The sequence below is a fragment of the Oncorhynchus mykiss genome, chromosome 28 (genome assembly GCF_057628025.1).
Source record: "Oncorhynchus mykiss isolate SJ-2025 chromosome 28, ASM5762802v1, whole genome shotgun sequence".
Lineage (NCBI taxonomy): Eukaryota > Metazoa > Chordata > Actinopteri > Salmoniformes > Salmonidae > Oncorhynchus > Oncorhynchus mykiss.
This window is the reverse complement of record NC_143049.1, coordinates 24,203,214-24,226,500: the sequence shown is the minus strand read 5'-3', so window position 1 is coordinate 24,226,500 and position 23,287 is coordinate 24,203,214. Positions and strand designations below refer to the sequence as shown.

Sequence of the window (23,287 nt, the reverse complement as noted above, 5' to 3'; positions counted from 1 at the left end):
ACCTTTAAAAAATGAATTTAAATTTACAACTATAACCTCAGTAACAGTTTCGTGTAGATCGTTGACAAAAAATTACAATTAAATCAAGGGTTGTGAATACTTTCTGAAGGCACTGTAGGCCTATGCTTTGACTTTTGAGGTTTGTTCAAGATGAGTCCTCCTGGCAGGCTGTGATGTAAAACCATACGTGGGTCATACAGGCAGTTCTGTATCAGTTGGTGTGATGGGCTGGCCTTGTCTGTGGGAAAGATAGCAGGTCGTTTGGAAAATTGTAAGAAGACGGTGCTATGTCAGCAGGTTGCCTTGATGATGAAGTTAACCGACATTTAGTTGTGCATGTCCCTGCTGCCTGTGTCTCCCTCTCTCCAGCAAGGTCACGCGGTCCAAATTGGTCCAGCTGCCAGGTTGAGGTTCACGTCACTTTCCTGTAACGTACAGCCCTGGCCCATTTATTACTCCTGCATCGATCTCTTTTGTGTACAGAACAGTAACACACCTAATTTAACTCATCTGAGCTCATGTACTCAAGGCTGTAGAGACAAAGAACATATTTTCACTGCCTGATAACCTTGTAACTCCATATTTGCCCTTTTCTTTTACATGTATTGAAAGCAGTAACTTCCCCCAATGTAATCTGAACAGTTCATGACTCTAGGACCAAGAAAATGTATTCAAAATAGCTTCTAAATTGTCATGATTGTATTTTGGTTAATAGGAAAATATGGCAATGTTTTCTGTTTTGGAGAGGTTTTCATCTGACCGTTACGATATGTAATTAGGCAATTCCATAAATATGAAAGGCGCAAAGCCCATTAATGGTAATTTTGGACTGAATGACAAGCCAGTTCACCAGTCTGTTCCCCACTGAAAGTAAATTAGCCACACTCAGTACAGTACAACCAGTTCAAAACCCGTACATGTCTCTGAATCTCCCCTGGTCTCGGTGACGGACAGAAGAGCAGTTGGTGAACGGGGTCGCTTGCCATCGCCTTGCACTCTGTTAAACTGTATTGCTCCATGCACACACAAGCCTAGCTGCAGACTGCCTGGTGGGTGCTGTGAATCAGCCAGTGATGTGTGATCTCCATTGTCCCTAGTCTAGCAGGTCAATGGAAATGGGCGGATAGTGTGGTTGCACCAGAGGGAGCCTAGTGTTCTGTTCATTCTCCCTTCGGAATGTGCCTGCCGGCCGGCCGTCCGATCCACATGCTGAGTAGTCAGCAGCATGTCCCTCTCTCAGAAAGACGGTCATACCTTTTTCATAATGTTGATCTTTTATTAAAAAACATTTTTGGTGAGTTTGTGGATTGATACGAAAACTGAATTTGATTTTAAATTGTTGATAGGTTGTAGCTGATAGCTCCCTGTAACACATTGTTTTGGTTGGAAACAGTAAAATCTTTTTCATTTTGACCTCAACAAAGCAGCTTACTGAAACCGGACGTGACTAAGATGGCCAATGCACTGGAAGAACTACAGTACCTATTGAAAGTCTGCACACCTCTTGCACAGTCTTCAAATTATTTATTTTTTCTACTAATGTACATAATTTACTCCACATTTACAAAGTGAAATAAATGATCAAAGTGGCTTGGGTGGTAGGAGTGGCAATTTGCACGGTCGGCTCAGCAACATTTGAGAACATTTTAGAGGCCCCCATCTTGACGGTGTAGAGATGTTTCCGTTTTTAAGCTAATATCCTACACAGTTTGCTATTCAGCTGAGAATTTTTTGCACTTTTAAAGCTGATTTCCTTGGGTTCTATATATTCTGGCATGGAGCTGAGAGAAATGTTATGTTCTGTGTTTTGCCATGGCTAATACTGTGTTTTAGTTTTTTGCTCAAACATAACACAAATACTGTTAAATTCATTGTTTTTGGAATTTAATTCTCATTGAGTGTCTAGCTTTTATTTTGGTGATTTGTTAGTTCTCAAATATTATATTATGAAAAAAATATATAGGCACATTATCTTTCCTACATACTTTGTCTGGGTTTAGCTGTTTAAGTTGCGTGTTTTTCAATCCCAACTTTATTTTTTCTTTCACTGTTTGGATTTAGGCATCCTGAAAAACCACTTAGGCAACCTGCTCAAGGATTTAAATTGAAGAAAAATCCATCCACTCCAAATTACCCGCCTGTAGGACAAAGTGAAAAGACCTTAAGCCTGTGTTAAACATTTTTTTTTTTAAAAAGCCATTCCAAATCCACTGCAACAAGGCTGTTAAGTAATACTGCAAGACATGGCAAAGAAATTAACTTTTTGGCCTAAATGTAAAAACCTACAAGCTTGGGCTACATCCAATACCACACAACACAATGAAACCCTGTGTATTGTTGTGGCAGCATCATGTTACGGGTACTGTATGCTTGTCACCAGCAGGGATTGGGGATTTTGTCAAGGGTCAAAATAAATATGAAAGGAGCAAAGCCCAGGTACAAAGTTGGAGGAAAACCCCCTCAGTCTTTTGAAAAGTTAACCCCGAGATAGAGATGTATTTTTAGCGGGACAATTAGCATTGAGAATAATGTATCAGCAGAATGGATTTTCCAAAAGGTGTTGAGTGTTCTTCTGTGGGTTTGAATATTGCTGTCCATCAATGATTGGAAACTCAGTAAAACAAATTCACTGAGCTTGAGCAATTTTGGCAAAAACAATGGATAAATATTGCCCTAAGAGTTGTGCAAAGTTAGTAGAATATTATTTTAAATTATTCATAGCCGTAATGGATACAAATGGTGCTTCCATCAAGTATTGGGCTAAGTCTGGGGTGTGAAGACATTTTTTTATGCTTATTTGCAACATTTTGGCAGGCTATTTGTCTAATTAGATACATGCAGCTTCTGTCATTACTGCCCTAGAAGATTAAATAAACTAATGCTCATCAGAATAATGTAATAAATCTAGTTGACATTGACATCGGTAAAATGTTCTTTCATCTCTGCTTCTCTCTTGCAGCAGGCATTTGGGGACTGGGGAGAAAATGCAATAACCCCCAAAAAATGGGAAAGCTCTAACGTGCAAAATTTCCAAATGACATCGGATTGACCGGTATAAGGAAATTTTAAAAGCAGTGAAAACGACCCAACGTGTTCCTGATAAGATTTCAGTTTGGCTTGGATTGCATACTTTGTGGTTGACATACTATCACCTTTTGACGCTGATAAAGATAGCATCTTTACAGACGGTCCCTAACCATAGTCATTCTCTCAATCATATTTCTCATCTCCTTTTCCTAAGTAAAAATGTCCATTTGGTGTATAATTTTACTGCAAGAAATGCTTAATCCTGCAGAAGTTCATATTATATTAGGCTGTGTAAGAGGATATAGACCTAGACAGAGTCCAGATTTGTTAGGCTATTACATTTAACCCATCTGAACAGTAGACTGCAGTTGCCTTGACGTGCCATATTTGAAGTTACCTTCTTGTAACTCTCGAATAGTGACTAACCAACATAACCGACCGGCACTGCTATCATTTGCTTTTACCACTTCACCAAATCTTTCCCAAACATGACTTTTCTAGCCCTCCCTTCTCTTTATTTTCAACTCTCAATTTTGCAGCCGAACTCTTATTGAATTACACTCTGGCATTGCCCATTTTGCATCTGTGGATCGAAGTTGACTTGTTTTGCCCGTTCTCAAAAGCATTTGGTGATTGGCGTGTAGGCTATTTGGCTCGTGAACAGTTAGTCCCTAAAGCAGGCTTATGTACTATTGTAGATAGACTAAAATAATGAAAGGAAAAACCTTAATGTAGCCTAGATATAAATTGCACAAGAATGATACATTTCTGGTTCTTTGTTCAACCCACCCGCCCTTCATCCACACATTATTTCATGACCCTAAACCCAGCTGCCCTGCGGATAAGATCACGGGGACTGTGGGGTATGAGTCAACCCACGCATCACATGTTTGTTGACACTGAGTCAGGGAGAAGACTACTTGGTTCATGATGGGATGATGACATTAAGCAGTTTTGTTTCAAGTGGGCGTGAACTGCTGGATGCAGTAAGAGAATGCCTGGTCTGTGTCCCAAATGGCACCCTATTCCCTAGATAGTGGACTACTTTTGACCAGAGGGTCAAAAGTAGTGCACTACATAGTATGGGTTCCCCAGGTTTGCTTGTCATTATTCCTGCAGCACTAGACTACTGCAACACCATTTCCCCTGCCATGACCCCTCAAAAGAGCGAAGATGTGGTGGTTCACGGGAATAAAAAAAATGTGCTGTATTTGGATATTGATTAGCGATTGTCAAGGATGCACAGAAATTCCAAAATGTGTATTTTCAGTTCAGATTATTTGTTTGAAATATGTGACCTATAGGCTGTGAGCTTCATAAGCTGTTTATTGATTAAATATTTAGTGAGAATCACAACAGATTTTGTACCCTATTGTAGCTCTTAAATGTGCTGAAGCCTACCTAGGGTGTACAATGTTCAATTACAGCATTTATTTATTCTGCAGTTATTCTATTACCAGTCAAATGTACATGTTAATAGTACAGTCGTGGCCAAAAGTTGAATGACAAATATACATTTTCACAAAGTTTGCTTCAGTGTCTAGATATTTTTGTCAGATTTTACTATGGAATACTGAAGTATAATTACAAGCATATCGCAAGTGTCAAAGGCTTTTATTGACAATTACATGAAGTTGATGCAAAGAGTCAATATTTGCAGTGTTGACCCTTTTTCAAGACCTCTGCAATCCGCCCTGGCATGCTGTCAATTAACTTCTGGGCCACATCCTGACTGATGGCAGCCCATTCTTGCATAATCAACGCTTGGAGTTTGTCAGAATTTGTGGGTTTTTGTTTGTCCACCCGCCTCTTGAGGATTGACCACAAGTTCTCAATGGAATTAAGGTCTGAGGAGTTTCTGGCCATGGACCCAAAATATTGATGTTTTGTTCCCTGAGCCACTTAGTTATCACTTTTGCCTTATGGCAAGGTGCTCCATCATGCTGGAAAAGGCATTGTTCGTCGCCAAACTGTTCCTGGATGGTTGGGAGAAGTTGCTCTCGGAGGACATGTTGGTAACATTCTTTAATCATGGCCGTGTTCTTAGGCAAAATTGTGAGTGAGCCCACTCCCTTGGCTGAGAAGCAACCCCACACATGAATAGTCTCAGGATGCTTTACTGTTGGCATGACACAGAACTGATGGTAGCGCTCACCTTGTCTTCTCCTGACAAGCTTTTTTCCGGTTGCCTCAAACAATCAGAAAGGGGATTCAGAGAAAATGACTTTACCCCAGTCCTCAGCAGCCCAATCCCTGTACCTTTTGCAGAATATGTCTGTCCCTGATGTTTTTCCTGGAGAGAAGTGGCTTCTTTGCTGCCCTTCTTGACACCAGGCCATTTTCCAAAAGTCTTCGCCTCACTGTGCGTGCAGACGCACTCTCACCTGCCTGCTGCCATTCCTGAGCAAGCTCTGTACTGGTGGTGTCCCGATCCCACAGCTGAATCAACTTTAGGAGACGGTCCTGGCGTTTTCTGGACTTTCTTGGGCTCCCTGAAGCCACCTTCACAACAATTGAACCGCTCTCCTTGAAGTTCTTGATGATCCGATAAATGGTTGATTTTAGGTGAAATCTTACTGGCATCAATATCCTTGCCTGTTACGAATCCCTTTTGGCCCGACAGTCTAGGGGGGATGGTAATGAGACGCGTAACATAACTCATGCAAATTATAATTGTGACAAAGTAAAAGTGTGAACAAAATAACCAGGACAACTGAAATCTACCGTCAAACTCAAGGTTTATTTATAAACACATGGTAATGGGGGGAGCAGGAAAAGGGGCTGAGCTGGCCCAAGGAAAGAAACTAAGTATACAAAAACACCCCTAAGCTAGACTAGCCTACTTCAACAACAGCTAACTAACCAAAAATACAGTGGGTGGTCCGCCCAGTTCTAACTAGTGTATTTAACAAGGTCTACCTACGGGTAGTGTATGCCCATGGGCGACTTGTCTTGGTTTCCCCCTTTTCCCACCAGCAACAAACAAACATCATAACCAAAACAATACTCACAGGGGATGACAAAGTGCTATGGAGGTGCTCAAACAAAAGAGAGGTTAAGACACAAAGAGAGAGTGAAACACAGAGATCTACATACATGGCATTTACAGAGAGATTGAGCTCTAGAGCAAACAAATGATGGGGTTTTTAAACCATGGGGAAGGAACTGTGATAGGGTAGGAAACAGGAGGAGGTGTGTCTTCTGATTGTTGACTGATTGGGGAGTGATGATTTTCACCTGTGAGGAGAGAAGGAGAGAAAAGAAACACACACACACAGGATACACACACAGGAGAATGGTATCCGTAACACCTGTGAAGCCCTTTTTGTGCAAAGCAATGATGAAGGCACACGTTTCCTTGCAGGTAACCATGATTGACAGAGAAAGGACAATGATTCCAAGCATCACCCTCCTTTTGTCTGTTATTTGAACTCAATCAGCATGACAGAGTGATCTCCAGCCTTGTCCTCGTCAACACTCACACCTGTGTTAACGAGAGAATCACTGACATGTCAGCTGGTCCTTTTGTGGCAGGGCTGAAATGCAGTGGAAATGTTTTTGGGGGATTCAGTTCCTTTTCATGGCAAAGAGGGACTTTGCAATTAATTGCAATTCAGCTGATCGCTCTTCATAACATTCTGGAGTATATGCAAATTGCCATCATACAAACTGAGGCAGCAGACTTTGTGAAAAACCTTTGGCCACGACTGTATATTCTGATTACAATTATCATGTCTCATTTTATTAGCTTCCAAAATGTAAGTAGATATATCTAGCTGTCCAATAACACATTCTGATTGAATGGCTTGTCCTGCACTTTGTAAAAACCTGCATGTTGGAAAAAGATCGTGGTTCCTTGCTATGTTTAGAAATGTTTAATACAAAGAGGACTGTCCACAAAAATAAGAGTTGAGTCTTCATTCAAAGGCAATGGCAGCTTTGAATACAAAGAGAACTGAGTTATTTAGCAAGAGTTCACCGAGATCAGTTATTTAAAGAGGACTATATGTGAAAATACCCTTAGATGCTTCATATGACTGAGTCAAGGGTAGAACATAGGCTTCCGCCCCAAATTGCACCCTATTCCTTATAGTTCACTACCTTTGATCATAGGGCTCTGGTCAAGAGGAGTGAACTATATCGGGACTATGGTGCCATTGGACGCACCCATGCTCTTGATTCTCCATTCTGTTGATCCATTCTCTTAGCACCCATGCTCTTCTAACCCATTAAGTTTCATGTCCATTTGTCCTGATGCCTCAAGCCTGTTTTTCTCTGCAGCTGTCATGTATGTGATGGGAGCCCTGGGTCCGGCTGCTGGGTACCTGCTAGGAGGAGTTCTCATCGGCTTCTACGTAGACCCCAAGACTGTGGTCAACATAGATCAGAGCGACCCTCGCTTTATTGGCAACTGGTAATGTTCCAGACTTTTCACTGAATATGTTAAATTATGAGATGAAATAAAGATATTAGCCATTTCCATGTTTGGTTGCCATATGTAAATATGATTGGATATATTAGACATGTACATGTTAGCTTGTCAAATGGTGTTGGACTTTGAAATGCGTATTACTATTGTAGTGTTCCATGGTGTGTTTAATGGGGGGCTTGTATGTTGTGGGAATGTGCTATTGAACTCAGTGCAGATAATAGGATAGGTTGTCTTCGACACACAGTAGTTGTATACATAATAAATACTGTACATTACACTGAACATACATGTAATTTTGTAACTAATATAGGGCCTAAGCTAAACCCTCCCTGCTCTCTCAGGTGGAGCGGATTCCTGCTCTGTTCTGTCGCTATGCTGCTGGTCATCTTCCCCATGTTTACCTTCCCCAAAAAGCTGCCTCCCAGAAACAAGAAGAAGAAGAAGAGGAAAAAGATCAGCCTGGACAACGTGTCCAGTGATGATGAGATCACCAAGGAGAAGACCAACAGCAAGAGCCAGACGGTTACATCGTCCATAGGCTTTGGGAAAGACATCAAAGGTATGCTATACAGAAAGCAGATGCGTTCCAAATGGTACCCAATTCTCTGCATCAGGGCTGTTCAATCCTGGTCTGAAACACTGTTTTCATCCTCTCCTTCTAATCAGGGACTAATTCAGACCTGGGACACCAGGTGAGTGTAATTAACTACCAGGTAGAAACAAAGTGTTTCAGCCATCCAGGACCAGAATTGAACAGCCCTATGTGCCCTTGTCAAATGAAGTGCACTATATATAGCTAGGCTAGGGTGCAATTTGGGCGGCTCACTGAGGCTATTATTTGAAGCAGGGATCTTAATGACTCTTGCCTCTCATACTATTACTGATGATCGTCTATCAGCGCTCGGCATGGTTTGTTGCTGCCACAGACTGATATATGTATATCTCTAGAGCTGCTGTCACACAAACAATCAAAGCTCATTGCCACTTGTTTTAATGTTCTAATAAAGTCCACTTCATTAAGCTACTACTGTATGGTGTTTCATACTAATCTGGGCAGGTGAAATGTAGTTCCTTTTAAGGTGATGCGTAATCTGAATAGGAAGTGAATTGCATTATACATAATCCTTTGTCTTCCTGGTGAGCAGATGTGCCCTAGGATAACTCCATAATATAATTGGACCTTCAGCCTTTGAGTCTGTCTGTGATGCTCATTTAGCTAACGTGCTGTGTTCTCTCTTTATATTTGTCTCTCAAACTTTCTCCCTCCCTCTCTTTCTCTCCCTCCCTGTCCCTGTGTAGAGCTGCCTAAGGCTGCAGTGAGGATCCTGAGTAATGTCACCTTCCTGTTTGTGAGCCTGTCCTACACTGCAGAGAGCGCCATCGTCACCGCCTTCATCACCTTCATACCAAAGTTCATAGAGTCGCAGTTCGGCATCCCAGCGTCCAGCGCTAGTATCTACACGGGTAAAGGTGCCCCTAGTATCTACATGGGTAAAGGCGCCCCTAGCATCTACACGGGTAAAGGCGCCCCTAGCATCTACACGGGTAAAGGTGCCCCTAGCATCTACACGGGTAAAGGCGCCCCTAGCAGCTACACGGGTAAAGGCGCCCCTAGCAGCTACACGGGTAAAGGCGCCCCTAGCAGCTACACGGGTAAAGGCGCCCCTAGCAGCTACACGGGTAAAGGCGCCCCTAGCAGCTACACGGGTAAAGGCGCCCCTAGCAGCTACACGGGTAAAGGCGCCCCTAGCAGCTACACGGGTAAAGGCGCCCCTAGCAGCTACACGGGTAAAGGCGCCCCTAGCAGCTACACGGGTAAAGGCGCCCTTAGCAGCTACACGGGTAAAGGCGCCCCTAGCAGCTACACGGGTAAAGGCGCCCCTCTAACATTTCTCTAACTGTATCCAATTTAACTGTTCACCTGTACTAGAGTTGCACTCTGAAGCGCATAGCTTGGAATACAGGTCTGTTGGATCTAAATGACCTCCAGCTTCACCACAGAGAACAATTAGAAGTCAGAGCCTTCCCATTCCTCACAAGCACCTCAGTCTGGGACTCACTACTTGACCATGTCCCAGATGCCCCCTTTATTTGAGGGGGTGTCTTAATTAAAGCTCCCTTCACCACTCCCCTAGAAAGGAGTATCTACTCTGTAATGTGTACTTTGGATGGTGTGTTTGGAAGTGAACAGAAGGCCGAAGTAAATTCTGTTGCAGAATTGTATACGTGTAAATGTGAAACAGATTGCTGTGATCTAATCTTTCCGTTCTAGAGAACACCATTGACCATCTTTCTTGTGCTGGCCCAGGTGTGATCATCGTGCCCAGTGCTGGGGTGGGGATAGTCCTGGGGGGCTACATCATTAAGAAGCTGAAGTTGGGAGCCAGAGAGTCAGCCAAGCTGGCCATGATCTGTAGTGGGGTCTCTCTGCTCTGCTTCTCTACTCTGTTCATAGTGGGATGTGAGAGCATCAACCTGGGAGGCATCAACATTCCATACACCACTGGGTAAGATGCAGACCGCCCTCCTTTCTTTCCTTCACTCAATATCACTCCCTGAATATTTTGATTCTTTCTCTGCAAACATTCCAGCCTCCAAAAACCAATATCAAAGAATTAAGCAATGTGAGGATTTTTTGTTTGTTTGTATACTCAGCAGTGTGCGTGCATTTGTGGTGAAGGACATGATAAAGGCAGAAGGCCCCTGTGGCTGTCACCAGACTGAACAACTTTGATGCATGAAACTGTTATCTAGAATTTGAGGCTGATCGATATGCAATTTTTGGGTCTGGTACTGATTTTAGGAAGGCAAAAGTCACTGATTACCGATATCTGCCGATTTTATATCGTTTTTTAGAGGTGGAATAAAAGACAAATTGACACATTGTGCTCAAAAGGATTAACAAGATACTCTAAATTATGATGATTTATTTAAGCACATTTTATTTGTGGTTTAACATGAAGAAACTATATCCTCTATAAATACAACCCTTGTTTAGTTTACCTTCTTGGGGACCATGTAAAAATGTGTATATCGATGGAAGTGGATAAGAAGTATGCAAAAGTGTTTGTGCTAAACTACCACAAGGGGTATCTGACTGACAAATTCCATTTTGTCTCAAGGTAAATCTGAAACTACACCGTTCACAAATAATTGAGTAGATTTACTACAGCGTTTACAACAGTCGAAGGTCATGTAAACAAACACTTGATGCCACCTCAGTGGTTATGACAAGCACAAGCTTGTCTTACAGAAAGCACATAATAATTACACTGTTATTCAATATAAAATATATTGGCTAGATTTCGACTTCAAATTGCATGTGCCGATGACAGAAAACGTTTATGCAGCCAAATGCTTGTCGCTCTGGTTTTAGTCACACATTCTAATTTAGCTAGCTAACATTAGCTTCTTTGATCTGCGCCAACTGTCTTGCTGTTTGCAGATTGTATATTTCAGGAAAAACTAACCAAATAAGCCCACTAGATAACATAATGGGGCCCAGAAAGTAACAGCATAGATATGTATTACTAACCCAAGATGCTGTACTTCATCTGTATTGTTTAGTGGGAGAAAATTAGGCATAGAGGGCAGAACAAGCAAGGATGTGGGCAAAGTCAAGCATGAGCTAGCGAGACCCGATTGGCGTGTTGTAGGGCGTCTTTGCATTTTTCCGTTAGGGAAAAGCGTTATGTTCGTAACAGATTCTAGTTTTGGGAACTGAGAAATGTGTTTGTTTCACTGATTGCGAAAATGAGCATAATATTGGCCAAGTTTCATGTAGTTCCATCCTCTCCTACTACCTGCTACTGGACTTCCACTACTACAGTGTTCTTTTTGTATCAAGGACGAGTGTTCACTTTGGCACCAGTTCAGTGTTAGCTTAGCTTGCTAGCTTGCAACATGTGCCAACTACCTTTCTAGCTAGCTTACATGAACTAAGTGAGAATGTGCTGAGGACAGGCCTGCTTGCTTGGTGACGAATACATTTAGATGATTTACTTATTCAAATCCGCTGGCTGTGGCAAGCTGCTCATCGTCAAACCACCATGCCTAGTCTCTCTCACAGTGTGACCTAGAGCTGAATGATGTTCAATGAGCAGCTGGTAGAGCGCCCTCTTCAGGCAAACAGTTAACATTTAAAAAAATTACCGCATATTAATTTATTATATACATATAATACCGGCGCTTTATCTGTTGAATAAAGATCGACACAAATATCTCAATGAAAGGCTAGTATCAGACGATTTTAATATCGGTGAACCGATTTATCGGTGGGGCTCGATCTAGAAGGGAACTCTTTTCTGCATTCTTGGGGACTTGTCTCCTCTCTTATGTCCAACCACTGGTGCATCCCAAATGCCACCCTATTCCCATTTAGTGCACTACTTTTGACTAGGACCCATTTGTTCCTGATCCAATTGATTTGTTCATCCCTCCCTGATACAACAATTGCAGATAGTGGGGCAAAAAAAGTATTTAGACAGCCACCAATTGTGCAAGTTCTCCCACTTAAAAAGATGAGAGGCCTGTAATTTTCATCATAAGTGCACTTCAATTATGACAGACAAAATGAGAAAAAAAATCAAGAAAATCACATTGTAGGATTTTTTATGAATTTATTTGCAAATTATGGTGGAAAATAAGTATTTGGTCAATAACAAAAGTTTATCTCAATACTTTGTTATATACCCTTTGTTGGCAATGACAGAGGTCAAACGTTTTCTGTAAGTCTTCACAAGGTTTTCACACACTGTTGCTGGTATTTTGGCCCATTCCTCCATGCAGATCTCCTCTAGAGCAGTGATGTTTTGGGGCTGTTGCTGGGCAACACGGACTTTCAACTCCCTTCAAAGATTTTCTATGGGGTTGAGATCTGGAGACTGGCTAGGCCACTCCAGGACCTTGAAATGCTTCTTACGAAGCCACTCCTTTGTTGCCCGGGTGGTGTGTTTGGGATCATTATCATGCTGAAAGACCCAGCCACGTTTCGTCTTCAATGCCCTTGCTGATGGAAGGAGGTTTTCACTCAAAATCTCACGATACATGGCCCCATTCATTCTTTCCTTTACACGGATCAGTCGTCCTGGTCCCTTTGCAGGAAAACAGCCCCAAAGCATGATGTTTCCACCCCCATGCTTCACAGTAGGTATGGTGTTCTTTGGATGCAACTCAGCATTCTTTGTCCTCCAAACACAACGAGTTGAGTTTTTACCAAAAAGTTATATTTTGGTTTCATCTGACCATATGACATTCTCCCAATCTTCTTCTGGATCATCCAAATGCTCTCTAGCAAACTTCAGTCGGGCCTGGACATGTACTGGCTTAAGCAGGGGGACACGTCAGGCACTGCAGGATTTGAGTCCCTGGCGGCGTAGTGTGTTACTGATGGTAGGCTTTGTTACTTTGTTCCCAGCTCTCTGCAGGTCATTCACTAGGTCTCCCCGTGTGGTTCTGGGATTTTTGCTCACCGTTCTTGTGATCATTTTGACCCCACGGGGTGAGATCTTGCGTGGAGCCCCAGATCGAGGGAGATTATCAGTGGTCTTGTATGTCTTCCATTTCCTAATAATTGCTCCCACAGTTGATTTCTTCAAACCAAGCTGCTTACCTATTGCAGATTCAGTCTTCCCAGCCTGGTGCAGGTCTACAATTTTGTTTCTGGTGTCCTTTGACAGCTCTTTGGTCTTGGCCATAGTGGAGTTTGGAGTGTGACTTGTTTGAGGTTGTGGACAGGTGTCTTTTATACTGATAACAAGTTCAAACAGGTGCCATTAATACAGGTAACGAGTGGAGGACAGAGGAGCCTCTTAAAGAAGTTGTTACAGGTCTGTGAGAGCCAGAAATCTTGCTTGTTTGTAGGTGACCAAATACATATTTTCCACTAATTTGCAAATAAATTAATAAAAAATCCTACAATGTGATTTTCTGGATTTTTTTTTCTTCTAATTTTGTCTGTCATTGTTGAAGGGTACTTATGATGAAAATTACAGGCCTCATCTTTTTAAGTGGGAGAACTTGCACAATTGGTGGCTGACTAAATACTTTTTTGCCCCTCTGTATAAGTGCCCTTGTTCTGGGAAATGTCAGTGTAAATGTCCCGATTTGAATAGCAGCACGGTAAGATATTCTGACTTAATATTATGTTTAATCAGTCTTCAGATAAAGCTGTGATGGACATTTTCCTCTAAGGGTATTTTGGTCTCTTTGTCCCTCTCCCTTTCTCTCTCACCACCTCTTGCTTTATCTCCCTCTTCCTATACTCCCCCCCTTCATCTCCCTCCCCTTCCCTATACTCTGTCTCTATCAATAATATATATCTCTCCCTCTCCTCAGTCCTACTCTGACCATGACCCATCGTAACCTGACTGGAGGGTGTAACGTGAACTGTGGCTGTAAGATCCATGAGTATGCGCCGGTCTGTGGTTCTGATGGCATCACATACTTTAACCCCTGCCTGGCAGGCTGTAGCAGTGTGGGCAACGACAGCAAAGGAGTGAGTCACGACAGTAGGGTTACAAAATGTTAACTTAATGATAACCAGGTTTTCCTGGATTTCCTACTTATTCCCTCTAGATTCCAGAAATATTCCAAATAGGATATCTGAGAATTTGGGGAAATTTACACAACTTTGCAACCTAAAGCTAACCCTAAGGGCTCAGACACACCAATAGTGTTTGCTGGCCAAGAGTACTTAGCACCTCTGAACGTAGTTTGCAAACCAGGTGCTCACCGATTTTACGTGTGGAATCGTGTGGAAAATGTCGGCAGTGAGATGTCCACAGCGGGTGGTCCCTAAAACACAGTGAGCTGAACGATCGGCAGATCAACATTCTGAGTTATATGTGTGTGTGAGAGCATCAAAGCTAAGGCCAGGAGTTATTCTTGGCCATTGTGACTTAACCATTAAAAACGACACTGTTAGGCCCTAGTTATAGCTAACTGTCACGAACCGGCTCGAAGTTCGTAACAAAAGGGAGACAACGTGGAGACGAGGAATAACAAAATATATTTATTAAATAAAGTAAACTAAATACAATGTGTGTGTGTAATCGGTAATCTGTAGTGAAAGTGAGTTTTTGCATGCATAAATGTGATAATGCGGGGTGTTGAAAGGTGCCAAAACAAACAGGTGTCCCATGTCGCTGACGACCCTCCCGGCTCCGCCCACCGGCATCCTAATAAGGAAAACAAGAGCGAAGAGAAATACAGCAGACAGAGTGGGAGGGTCGTCACACTAACTGTTCATAGAACAAACATTCGTGAAGCATCTATTTACAGTGTACAGCCCACATTGGTAGTACTTGAATAACACTCTCCTAGTGGTACGCACAGTTGCTCCCTAGACGTTCACATCTATAGTACAATAAGATGAGCTGAGTGTGATGCTTTGTGTCCCTCCCTCCCTTTCTCAGATCCGGAACTACGCAGACTGTGCGTGTGTCCAGAGCAGGCAGGTCATCACCCCCTCCTCCAACGGCCAGGGCAACCAGCTGCAGCTGGTCATCGTCAAGACCTACCTGAATGAGAACGGCTACGCCGTGTCTGGGAAATGTGACCGCACCTGCAGCACACTCATCCCCTTCCTCATCTTCCTCTTCATCGTCACACTCATCACCGCCTGCGCTCAACCCTCCGCCATTATCGTCACTCTCAGGTATAGACCAAAAGAAAGCACACTTGCAGTGCATTCGGATAGTATTCAGACCCATTCACTTTTTCCACATTTTGTTACGTTACAGCCTTATTCTAAAATTGATTTAAATACATTTTGTTCCTCATCAATCTACACACAATACCCCATAATGACAAAGCGAAAATATAACAAAAACAGAACTCATTTACATAAGTACTCAGACCCTCTGAAATTGAGCTCAGGTGCATCCTGTTTCCATTGATCATCCTTGATGTTTCTACAACTTGATTGAAGTCCACCTGTGGTAAATTCAATTGATTGGACATGATTTGGAAAGACACACACCTGTCTATATAAATTCCCACAGTTGACGGTGCATGTCAGAGCAAAAACCAAGCCATGAGGTCAAAGGAATTATCCATAGCGCTCCGAGACAGGATTATGTCAAGGCGCAGATCTGGGGAAGGTTAACAAAAAATGTCTGCAGCATTGAAGGTCCCCAAGAACAGAGTGGCCTCCATCATTCTTAAATGGAAGAAGTTTGGAACCACCAAGACTCTTCCTAGACCCGGCCGCCCGGCCATACTGAGCAATCGAGGAAGAAGGGCCTTGTTCATGGAGGTGATCAACAACCCGATGGTCACTCTGACAGAGTTCCTCTTTTGGAGATGGGAGAACCTTCCAGAAGGACAACCATCTCTGAAGCCCTCCACCAATCAGACAGAAGCCACTCTTCAGTAAAAGGCACGACAGCCCACTTGGAGTTTGCCAAAAGGCACCTAAAGGACTCTCATACCATGAGAAACAAGATTCTCTGGGGACTATTTTAGAAGGCTGTAACTTAACAACATGTGGAAAAGGTCAAGGGGTCTAATTACTGTCCGGATGCACTGTATAGACACACCTATTTTGTAAGGGTTGAGGTATGGACCCATCCCGGTACAAAACAAAATATACAAACAAGAAGTTGTGTGAAGTAGTTGTATTGTGAGCACTCTTCTCTTCACGGTTTCATCCCTTTTTTCTCTCTAGATCAGTAGAAGAGCAGGAGAGACCCTTTGCACTTGGGATGCAGTTTGTTCTCCTCAGGACCCTTGGTGAGGGATGCAGCTTGGCTAACCAGTGAAATACACTGAATACAGTCGTGCCATTCTGAGAGGTTGTTTTTTTTAGTTAAGTGTGATCTGACTCTCTCCATGAGGAGTAGTTGAAGGGGAATGTCATTTGGGAAAACCCATTTCCTGTCAGAGTATTACTAAGAGGAAAAGGAATAAAAAATTATTCTCTGCATTTTGAGACATGTATTGGTGATAGGGCTGTCAAAGTTAATGTGTTAATTAACTTTTTAGATTTTTTTCACACCTTTCACTTTGGAATGGTGGGCCGCTGCTGTTAAATGAATGTAGGGTAAACACTGGAGTCTCTTGTGATGCTTAAACCATCCACTCTGCACTCAGCTTTCAGCAACAAAGTGGAAGGAAAACTTAGTTTTACCATTAACACTTTCCCAGGTGTTTAAGTTAACTGCAAAAAACGTAATTTGCACAGAAGTAGCTAGCCAGTTATGTTAACATTAGTTATGCTAACCAAACAAGAATGTTTACAATGCCATGGCTTAATGCCTCTAGATTCAACACAATGATTTTAATCAGAAAATAACTTCTATTCCATATAGCTACAGTTTTTGTTGCAGGTCTCATTTCAAAAGATGAAAACCAATTATCCCAACTCTATTGTAGTAGCAGCTTGTGACGAGTTCGTTGGACATGGATAAGAACTAGCCAAGGCTAGATCTAATATATATTACGATTATTATATTATATCCGTATATATATATATATATATATATATATATATATATATATATATATATATATAATTTTTTTTTTACCTTTTATTTATTAACTAGAAAAGTCAGTTAAGAAAATAACAAATTATTATTTACAATGATGTCCCACCCTGGCCAAACACTCCCCTAACCTAGACGACACTGGGCCAATTGTGCACCACCATATGGGACTTCCGATCACGGCCGGTTATGATACAGCCCAGGATCGAACCAGGTTCTGTAGTGACACCTCTAGCACTGTGATGCAGTGCCTTAGACCGCTGCGCTACTCTGGAGCCCAAGCTGTATGATATTTTACATTCTTTTATATCGGACCAAGCTGAGTTTTTATTTTGTTTCCTAACCCTATAATCAAAATATATTACACCTACCGCCCAATGGAATGAGTTCTAAATTGAACCTCTTTTAAATAGGGTCAAATTTGAACAATTTCTCAAATAAATTAATACAGAAACCTCTGTGATCATCTAGCTACATTTAAAAAAAAATCTCTTTAACTGCCCTAATTGCTGATATTTAATATCTCAAGATCAAGTTCAAAACTTACTGTAATTAGGCTGAAGATATTAGGTTTTTGAAATGGGAATATGTGTTTGGCTTCTTGCTCTGAAAGATGTTCTTCCTTCCCCTCAGCCTACATACCTATACCAAACTTACTTCTGCTGTGTTCTAACTATTCCTCTCCTCTCTCCCCAGCCTATATCCCTACTCCCATCTACTTTGGGGCGGTGATCGACACCACCTGTATGCTGTGGCAGCAGGACTGTGGCGTCCACGGCTCCTGCTGGGAGTACGACGTCACTTCCTTCCGCTTCGTCTACTTCGGCCTGGCTGCCAGCCTCAAGTTCATTGGCTTCATCTTCATCTTCCTCACCTGGTACTCCATCAAGTACAAGGAAGAGCGTCTGGAGCGCTGGCTGAAACACCTCTCGCCCATGGACACGGTCAGCGACCTCATCTGCCACGCCGGGGGTCACAAGGGGCACGCCCGTACCCGCTCCTGTCCCGTAAATATACCACGCAACGAACCTCCCATCATCCCCATCCTCAACAGGGGCCTCAGCAGCCAGAGCTGCCCGGGAAACAGCCTGAAGAGCCTGAAAGCAATAACCCCGCCGGCCCCTCGCCCTCCCACTCGCTCTCTAGAACAGGTGTCTGCCCGTATCTGAGTGCTGGGTGTTGTTTCCAACCATCTCCAGCCCTCCCTGCTAGCCACAGTCTGCAATGTGTACCTTTCTCATTCTGGTTCTCACTTGTATAGTATTATAGTGTGTAAACACACACACACACAGGCACTGGATGTCACTCAAACAGTCAGCGGTTGGTCAACACGTATACAGGAAGACACTGGATGGGTACCTCGACTTAGCTAATCTCCTCTTCCTTCTGCCTAGTATGTTAGTTTGCTTTTTTGTTTTCATCATGGAAGTGAATGTTTATTTCCCTGCATATCATTTATTTAGAAAATTGCAAGTGTGATCTTAATGATGGTATTATGGGATGGTGCTATGTGAAAATGACATGAATAATATCCTACATTGCTCAGTTTTATTGTTAATTCTGAGACCTCAGCAGGATGAGGTAAGAAGCTTGGCCGGCTAGCACAACTAAATCCTGTACTATGCAAGGTCTTTTTGCCCTATTATACAATGGCTAGCAGTATTAAAGGCACACAGTGAGTGTTGCCTTCCTTCCCATACAATGTGCAAACGTCATTCAGCATTGCCCTATACCTGCGTGTAATGATGACTGGTTGACTTGGAAAGGATATTATTGAAACATTTGGAATTGGTACTTCTTCTCCTGTATTCTGTGGCAACCTCAGACAGGCCCACAAATACTTCCCTTGCTGTAGTTGTAGTTCAGACAGTTGGCTTGCATCCTAAATGGTTCCCTAATACCTATATAGTGCAATACATTTGACAAGTGCTCATATGCCTTTGGTCAAAAGTAGTGCACTACATGGGGAATAGGGTGCCATTTGGCATGCATACAATGTTTTAACCAACCAGACCCCCTGCTGGCTCTGGTGGAGAAGTCCAGACCATTGCTGCTGGTGCCAAGAGACTGCTGTGCTTCCCATGATCAGCTAAACCACACACCACTCTTTCACATAAGTTATTGTCAGTATTTTAGTGGCCTGTCAGACTTCACCTCACTTTTGAGTGAAGCCTAGGAGTCTGAGGCTATCAGTTTAGTTCAGTCTGTCTGTACCACACCAAGCATGAGTAAAAGGTATGGATGTATAAATGTAATGCATATACCAGTAGCGCTCCCATGTACTGCGTAACCGAGCCACATTATCATTTTTAAACAATACTCTTTAGGGAATTAGTATAAAGTCCAACTACTCAGTATGTCTACCATACAGCATGTGCTACTGAACCACTGTCGGTGATATCAATCATGGCTTCTGAGGTTGTTTTGTCTTTTGGTGTAACCCTTTTTTACTAAGTCAGACTAATTGTTTAAACAGTGCTAAGTCGAGTTTAGGGCTGTGAGTTACTAAACTCCCACAGCTCAGTAATCAGTAAGATTACATGGATGGGGGGGGGGCCTGATTCTAGATCACCACTTCTACTTTAAGACTTGATACAGAAGGCCCATGAGCTGGAGGGCAACAAGATTGTTGAAACATTCAGGTAGCTTGTGGGTGTAACATGCAATATTCAAGTACGTATTGCTGTTAGTTTTGCAGGGTGTTTGAGGACACCTGCTGGTCAGATGTAGTAAGCAATATTGTAGAAAGACAAATTAAACTAGTGTTTTCCAAAGTGAAATAACTAGGCAATTATTTGGTGGAATAATCAATATTTTCAGTTCAATCTAACACTTTAATGTTGGGAGTTAAATTGTGTTTTTCTATGTACCTATGTTGAGTTTGGGCAGTTGGGACAGCACTTACATGATACAATGTGGCAGTTGGGTTAGAGTTAATAGCATTAAAAGCTCTGATTTGAGTTGCCTTTGGGATATTATACTGAACTAAAATATAAATGCAACAAATGAAAATCAGATTTAGTCACATACTTACTTACGAGTCCTTAACCAACAATGCAGTTCAAGAAATGGAGTTAAGAAAATATTGACTAAATAAACTCAAGTAAAAAATAAAAACATGCAACAATTTCAACGATTTTACTGAGTTACAGTTCATATAAGAAAATTAGTCAACTTAAATAAATTCATTATGCGGTAATCTATGGATTTAACATGACTGGGCAGGGGCACAGCCATGGGTTCGCCTGGGAGGGAATAGGCCCACCCACTGGGGAGCCAGGCCCAGCCAGTCAGAATGAGTTTTTCCCCATGAAAGGGCTTTATTACAGACCCATACTCCTCGGTTTCATCAGCTGCCCGGATGGCTGGTTTCAGACGATTCCGCAGGTGTAGAAGCCGAATGTGGACGTCCTGTGCTGGCGTGGTTACACGTGGTCTGTGGTTGTGAGGCTGGTCGGAGGTACTGCCAAATTCTCTAAAATGACATTGGAGGCATCTTATGGTAGAGAAATTAACATCCAATTCTCTGGCAACAGCTGTGGTGGACATTCCTGCAGTCAGCATGTCAATTGCACGCTCCTTTCCCTTGTTAGGCCGGTTGTCCCCAGCACAGGGTGCACCTGGGTAATGATCATGCTGTTTAATCAGCTTCTTGATATGCCACATCTGTAAGGTGGATAGATTATTTTACAAATATGTGCACAACATTTGAGAGAGAAGCTTTTTGTGCATATGGAACATTTCTGTGATCTTATTTCAGCCCATGAAACATGGTACCGACACATTACATGTTGCGTTTTGTATTTTTGTTCAGTATATAAGATGTTGCCGGTTTTAATATGGAAAGTTACCATAGCTCTTTATAACTGAATGATTAAGTGATTTTTAAATGATTAAACTGACATTGCAATGTTATTCTAGATGACCATGTATCTGCCAATAGTAGTGACAGACAGGCTAATTGATGTAATAATTTTCAGTACTCAGTTGGAAAAATACACTAAAGGATAGAAATCACAATTCTTAGTCAAACATTACGTATTCTTTCACATGAAATGCAGTGTATGTAGTGCGCATTTAGGCGCAAATATATTATATTTCTAGCTACATTTTGAATCAAGGATGCTAACTTTAGTGTTATTGAATCCAATGTTAGTGAAAGGCTACATTATGTTATGTTTCAGTGCCTACTTTTCCTACTCGTTGATTACAGTTGAGATGGATTAATACGCCAGTTGTTTATTTAACCTTTTATGCCATTTTTTTTTATTTGGAGATTCTGAACTGCTCTTGACTTCAAGTAATGACACTAAATGATATGACTGACTGACTGAAGAATTTAACTCTTGGGCTTTTTGTTTACTTGCTGCTATCAATAGACCATTTCAACCTGTACCTACAGTACCAGGATGTTTGCTGCAGAATTCCAGTAATCTTGTGATACTCACCCTCAAACCAACTGTTCCTCTGGAGCGAGAAGCTCTCTGTTACCTCCTTGTGTAGTGCTGTCATTGTATGTGGCATAAAACGAGGACTTGACCTGGATGCTACGATAGACTATTTCAGGTAGATTGTAGTTGTATCTTCTTTGTCAGTATTGTATTTATTTCAATTCAAATTAGTGTTTAATGACAAGTTAATGCCTCAATTATATGGTCAACATCATCATAGGAAGAAAATTGTCAATTGTTTGCAGACACACTGTTTACAAATGCCTTGGATACTTGACCTCTGTCAATAAAAATGTGACAAATAAACCAATCCTGTGTATTGAAATGTGATTTTTGACTGATGCAACAAAAAGCCTGGGAGGTTGTTAATGAAGAGCTTGTTGGAGCAGGTAATAAAGATACCATTTTGTCATGATTGAAGCTGGTCATGAGTCCCAAATGGTAACCTAATCCCTACACAATGCACTACTTTTTGACCCGTGGACCCTCAAAAGTAGTGCAGTATATAGGTAGGATATACGGTACCATTTGGAATCCACACACTGTCTGGGACTGTGGGCTGTCTTCTTCCATTGACCCTGACAGCTAAGCATGTAATGATGAATGATACATTTTTAATGGGGCTTGCAAATATAGTCACAAATTTAAATATTGTAAAAAGTATTATTCTTTAGAACTCTATTTTTCATACACTGTTTAAGCTAGAAACATCATTCACACTTAAAGAGCAGACCGGTCAGGATTGAGATGTTGTATACCAAATCAAATTTTATTTGTTACATACACATGGTTAGCAGATGTTAATGCGAGTGTAGCGAAATGCTTGTGCTTCTAGTTCCGACAAAGCAGTAATAACCAACGAGTAATCTAGCTAACAATTCCAAAACTACTACCTTATACACACAAGTGTAAAGGGATAAAGAATATGTACATAAAGATATATGAATGAGTGATGGTACAGAGCGGCATAGGCAAGATGGCGTAGATGGTATCGAGTACAGTATATACATATGAGATGAGTATGTAAACAAAGTGGCATAGTTTAAAGTGGGCTAGTGATACATGTATTACATAAAGATGCAGTAGATGATATAGAGTACAGTATATACGTATACATATGAGATAAATAATGTGAGGTATGTAAACCTATTAAGTAGCATTGTTGAAAGTGGCTAGTGATATATTTTACATCAATTCCCATTATTAAAGTGGCTGAAGTTGAGTCAGTGTGTTGGCAGCAGCCACTCAATGTTAGTGGTGGCTGTTTAACAGTCTGATGGCCTTGAGATAGAAGCTGTTTTTCAGTCTCTCGGTCCCAGCTTTGATGCACCTGTACTGACCTCGCCCTCTGGATGATAGCGGGGTGAAAGGGCAGTGGCTCGGGTGGTTGTTGTCCTTGATGATCTTTATGGCCTTCCTGTGACATCGGGTGGTGTAGGTGTCCTGGAGGGCAGGTAGTTTGCCCCCGGTGATGCGTTGTGCAGACCTCACTACCCTCTGGAGAGCCTTACGGTTGTGGGCGGAGCAGTTGCCGTACCAGGCGGTGATACAGCCCGACAGGATGCTCTCGATTGTGCATCTGTAGAAGTTTGTGAGTGCTTTTGGTGACAGGCCGAATTTCTTCAGCCTCCTGAGGTTGAAGAGGCGCTGCTGCGCCTTCTTCACGATGCTGTCTGTGTGGGTGGACCAATTCAGTTTGTCTGTGATGTGTACGCCGAGGAACTTAAAACATACTACCCTTTTGATAACGTATACTTTTTAAACTATTACTTTTTGTGTCTTTGTCCGTCTCTATTCACTCCAATGGGATGTATTCAACATTCTAAAGCTTCAACTGTTAACTTCTAACATTCTATTCACTGTAAACAAAGTAACTTTTATTTTTACCGTCC

General features: G+C 42.0%; 1 protein-coding gene across 2 annotated transcripts in view; it reads left to right on the top strand.

Moving 5' to 3' along the window:
• Positions 1–21,705, top strand: part of LOC110508185 (solute carrier organic anion transporter family member 5A1) — a 42,243-nt gene extending 20,538 nt beyond the window's left edge. For both annotated transcript variants that reach the window (XM_036966465.2, XM_036966466.2), the window contains exons 3-10: positions 7,309–7,441; positions 7,801–8,018; positions 8,759–8,923; positions 9,768–9,966; positions 13,796–13,955; positions 14,875–15,116; positions 16,128–16,192; positions 17,641–21,705. In XM_036966465.2, coding sequence (XP_036822360.2) covers positions 7,309–7,441; positions 7,801–8,018; positions 8,759–8,923; positions 9,768–9,966; positions 13,796–13,955; positions 14,875–15,116; positions 16,128–16,192; positions 17,641–18,113 — 1,655 coding nt within the window. In that variant the 3' untranslated portion in view covers positions 18,114–21,705. The remainder of the gene's footprint in view (positions 1–7,308; positions 7,442–7,800; positions 8,019–8,758; positions 8,924–9,767; positions 9,967–13,795; positions 13,956–14,874; positions 15,117–16,127; positions 16,193–17,640) is intronic.
• The last annotated feature ends 1,582 nt before the right edge of the window (positions 21,706–23,287 follow it).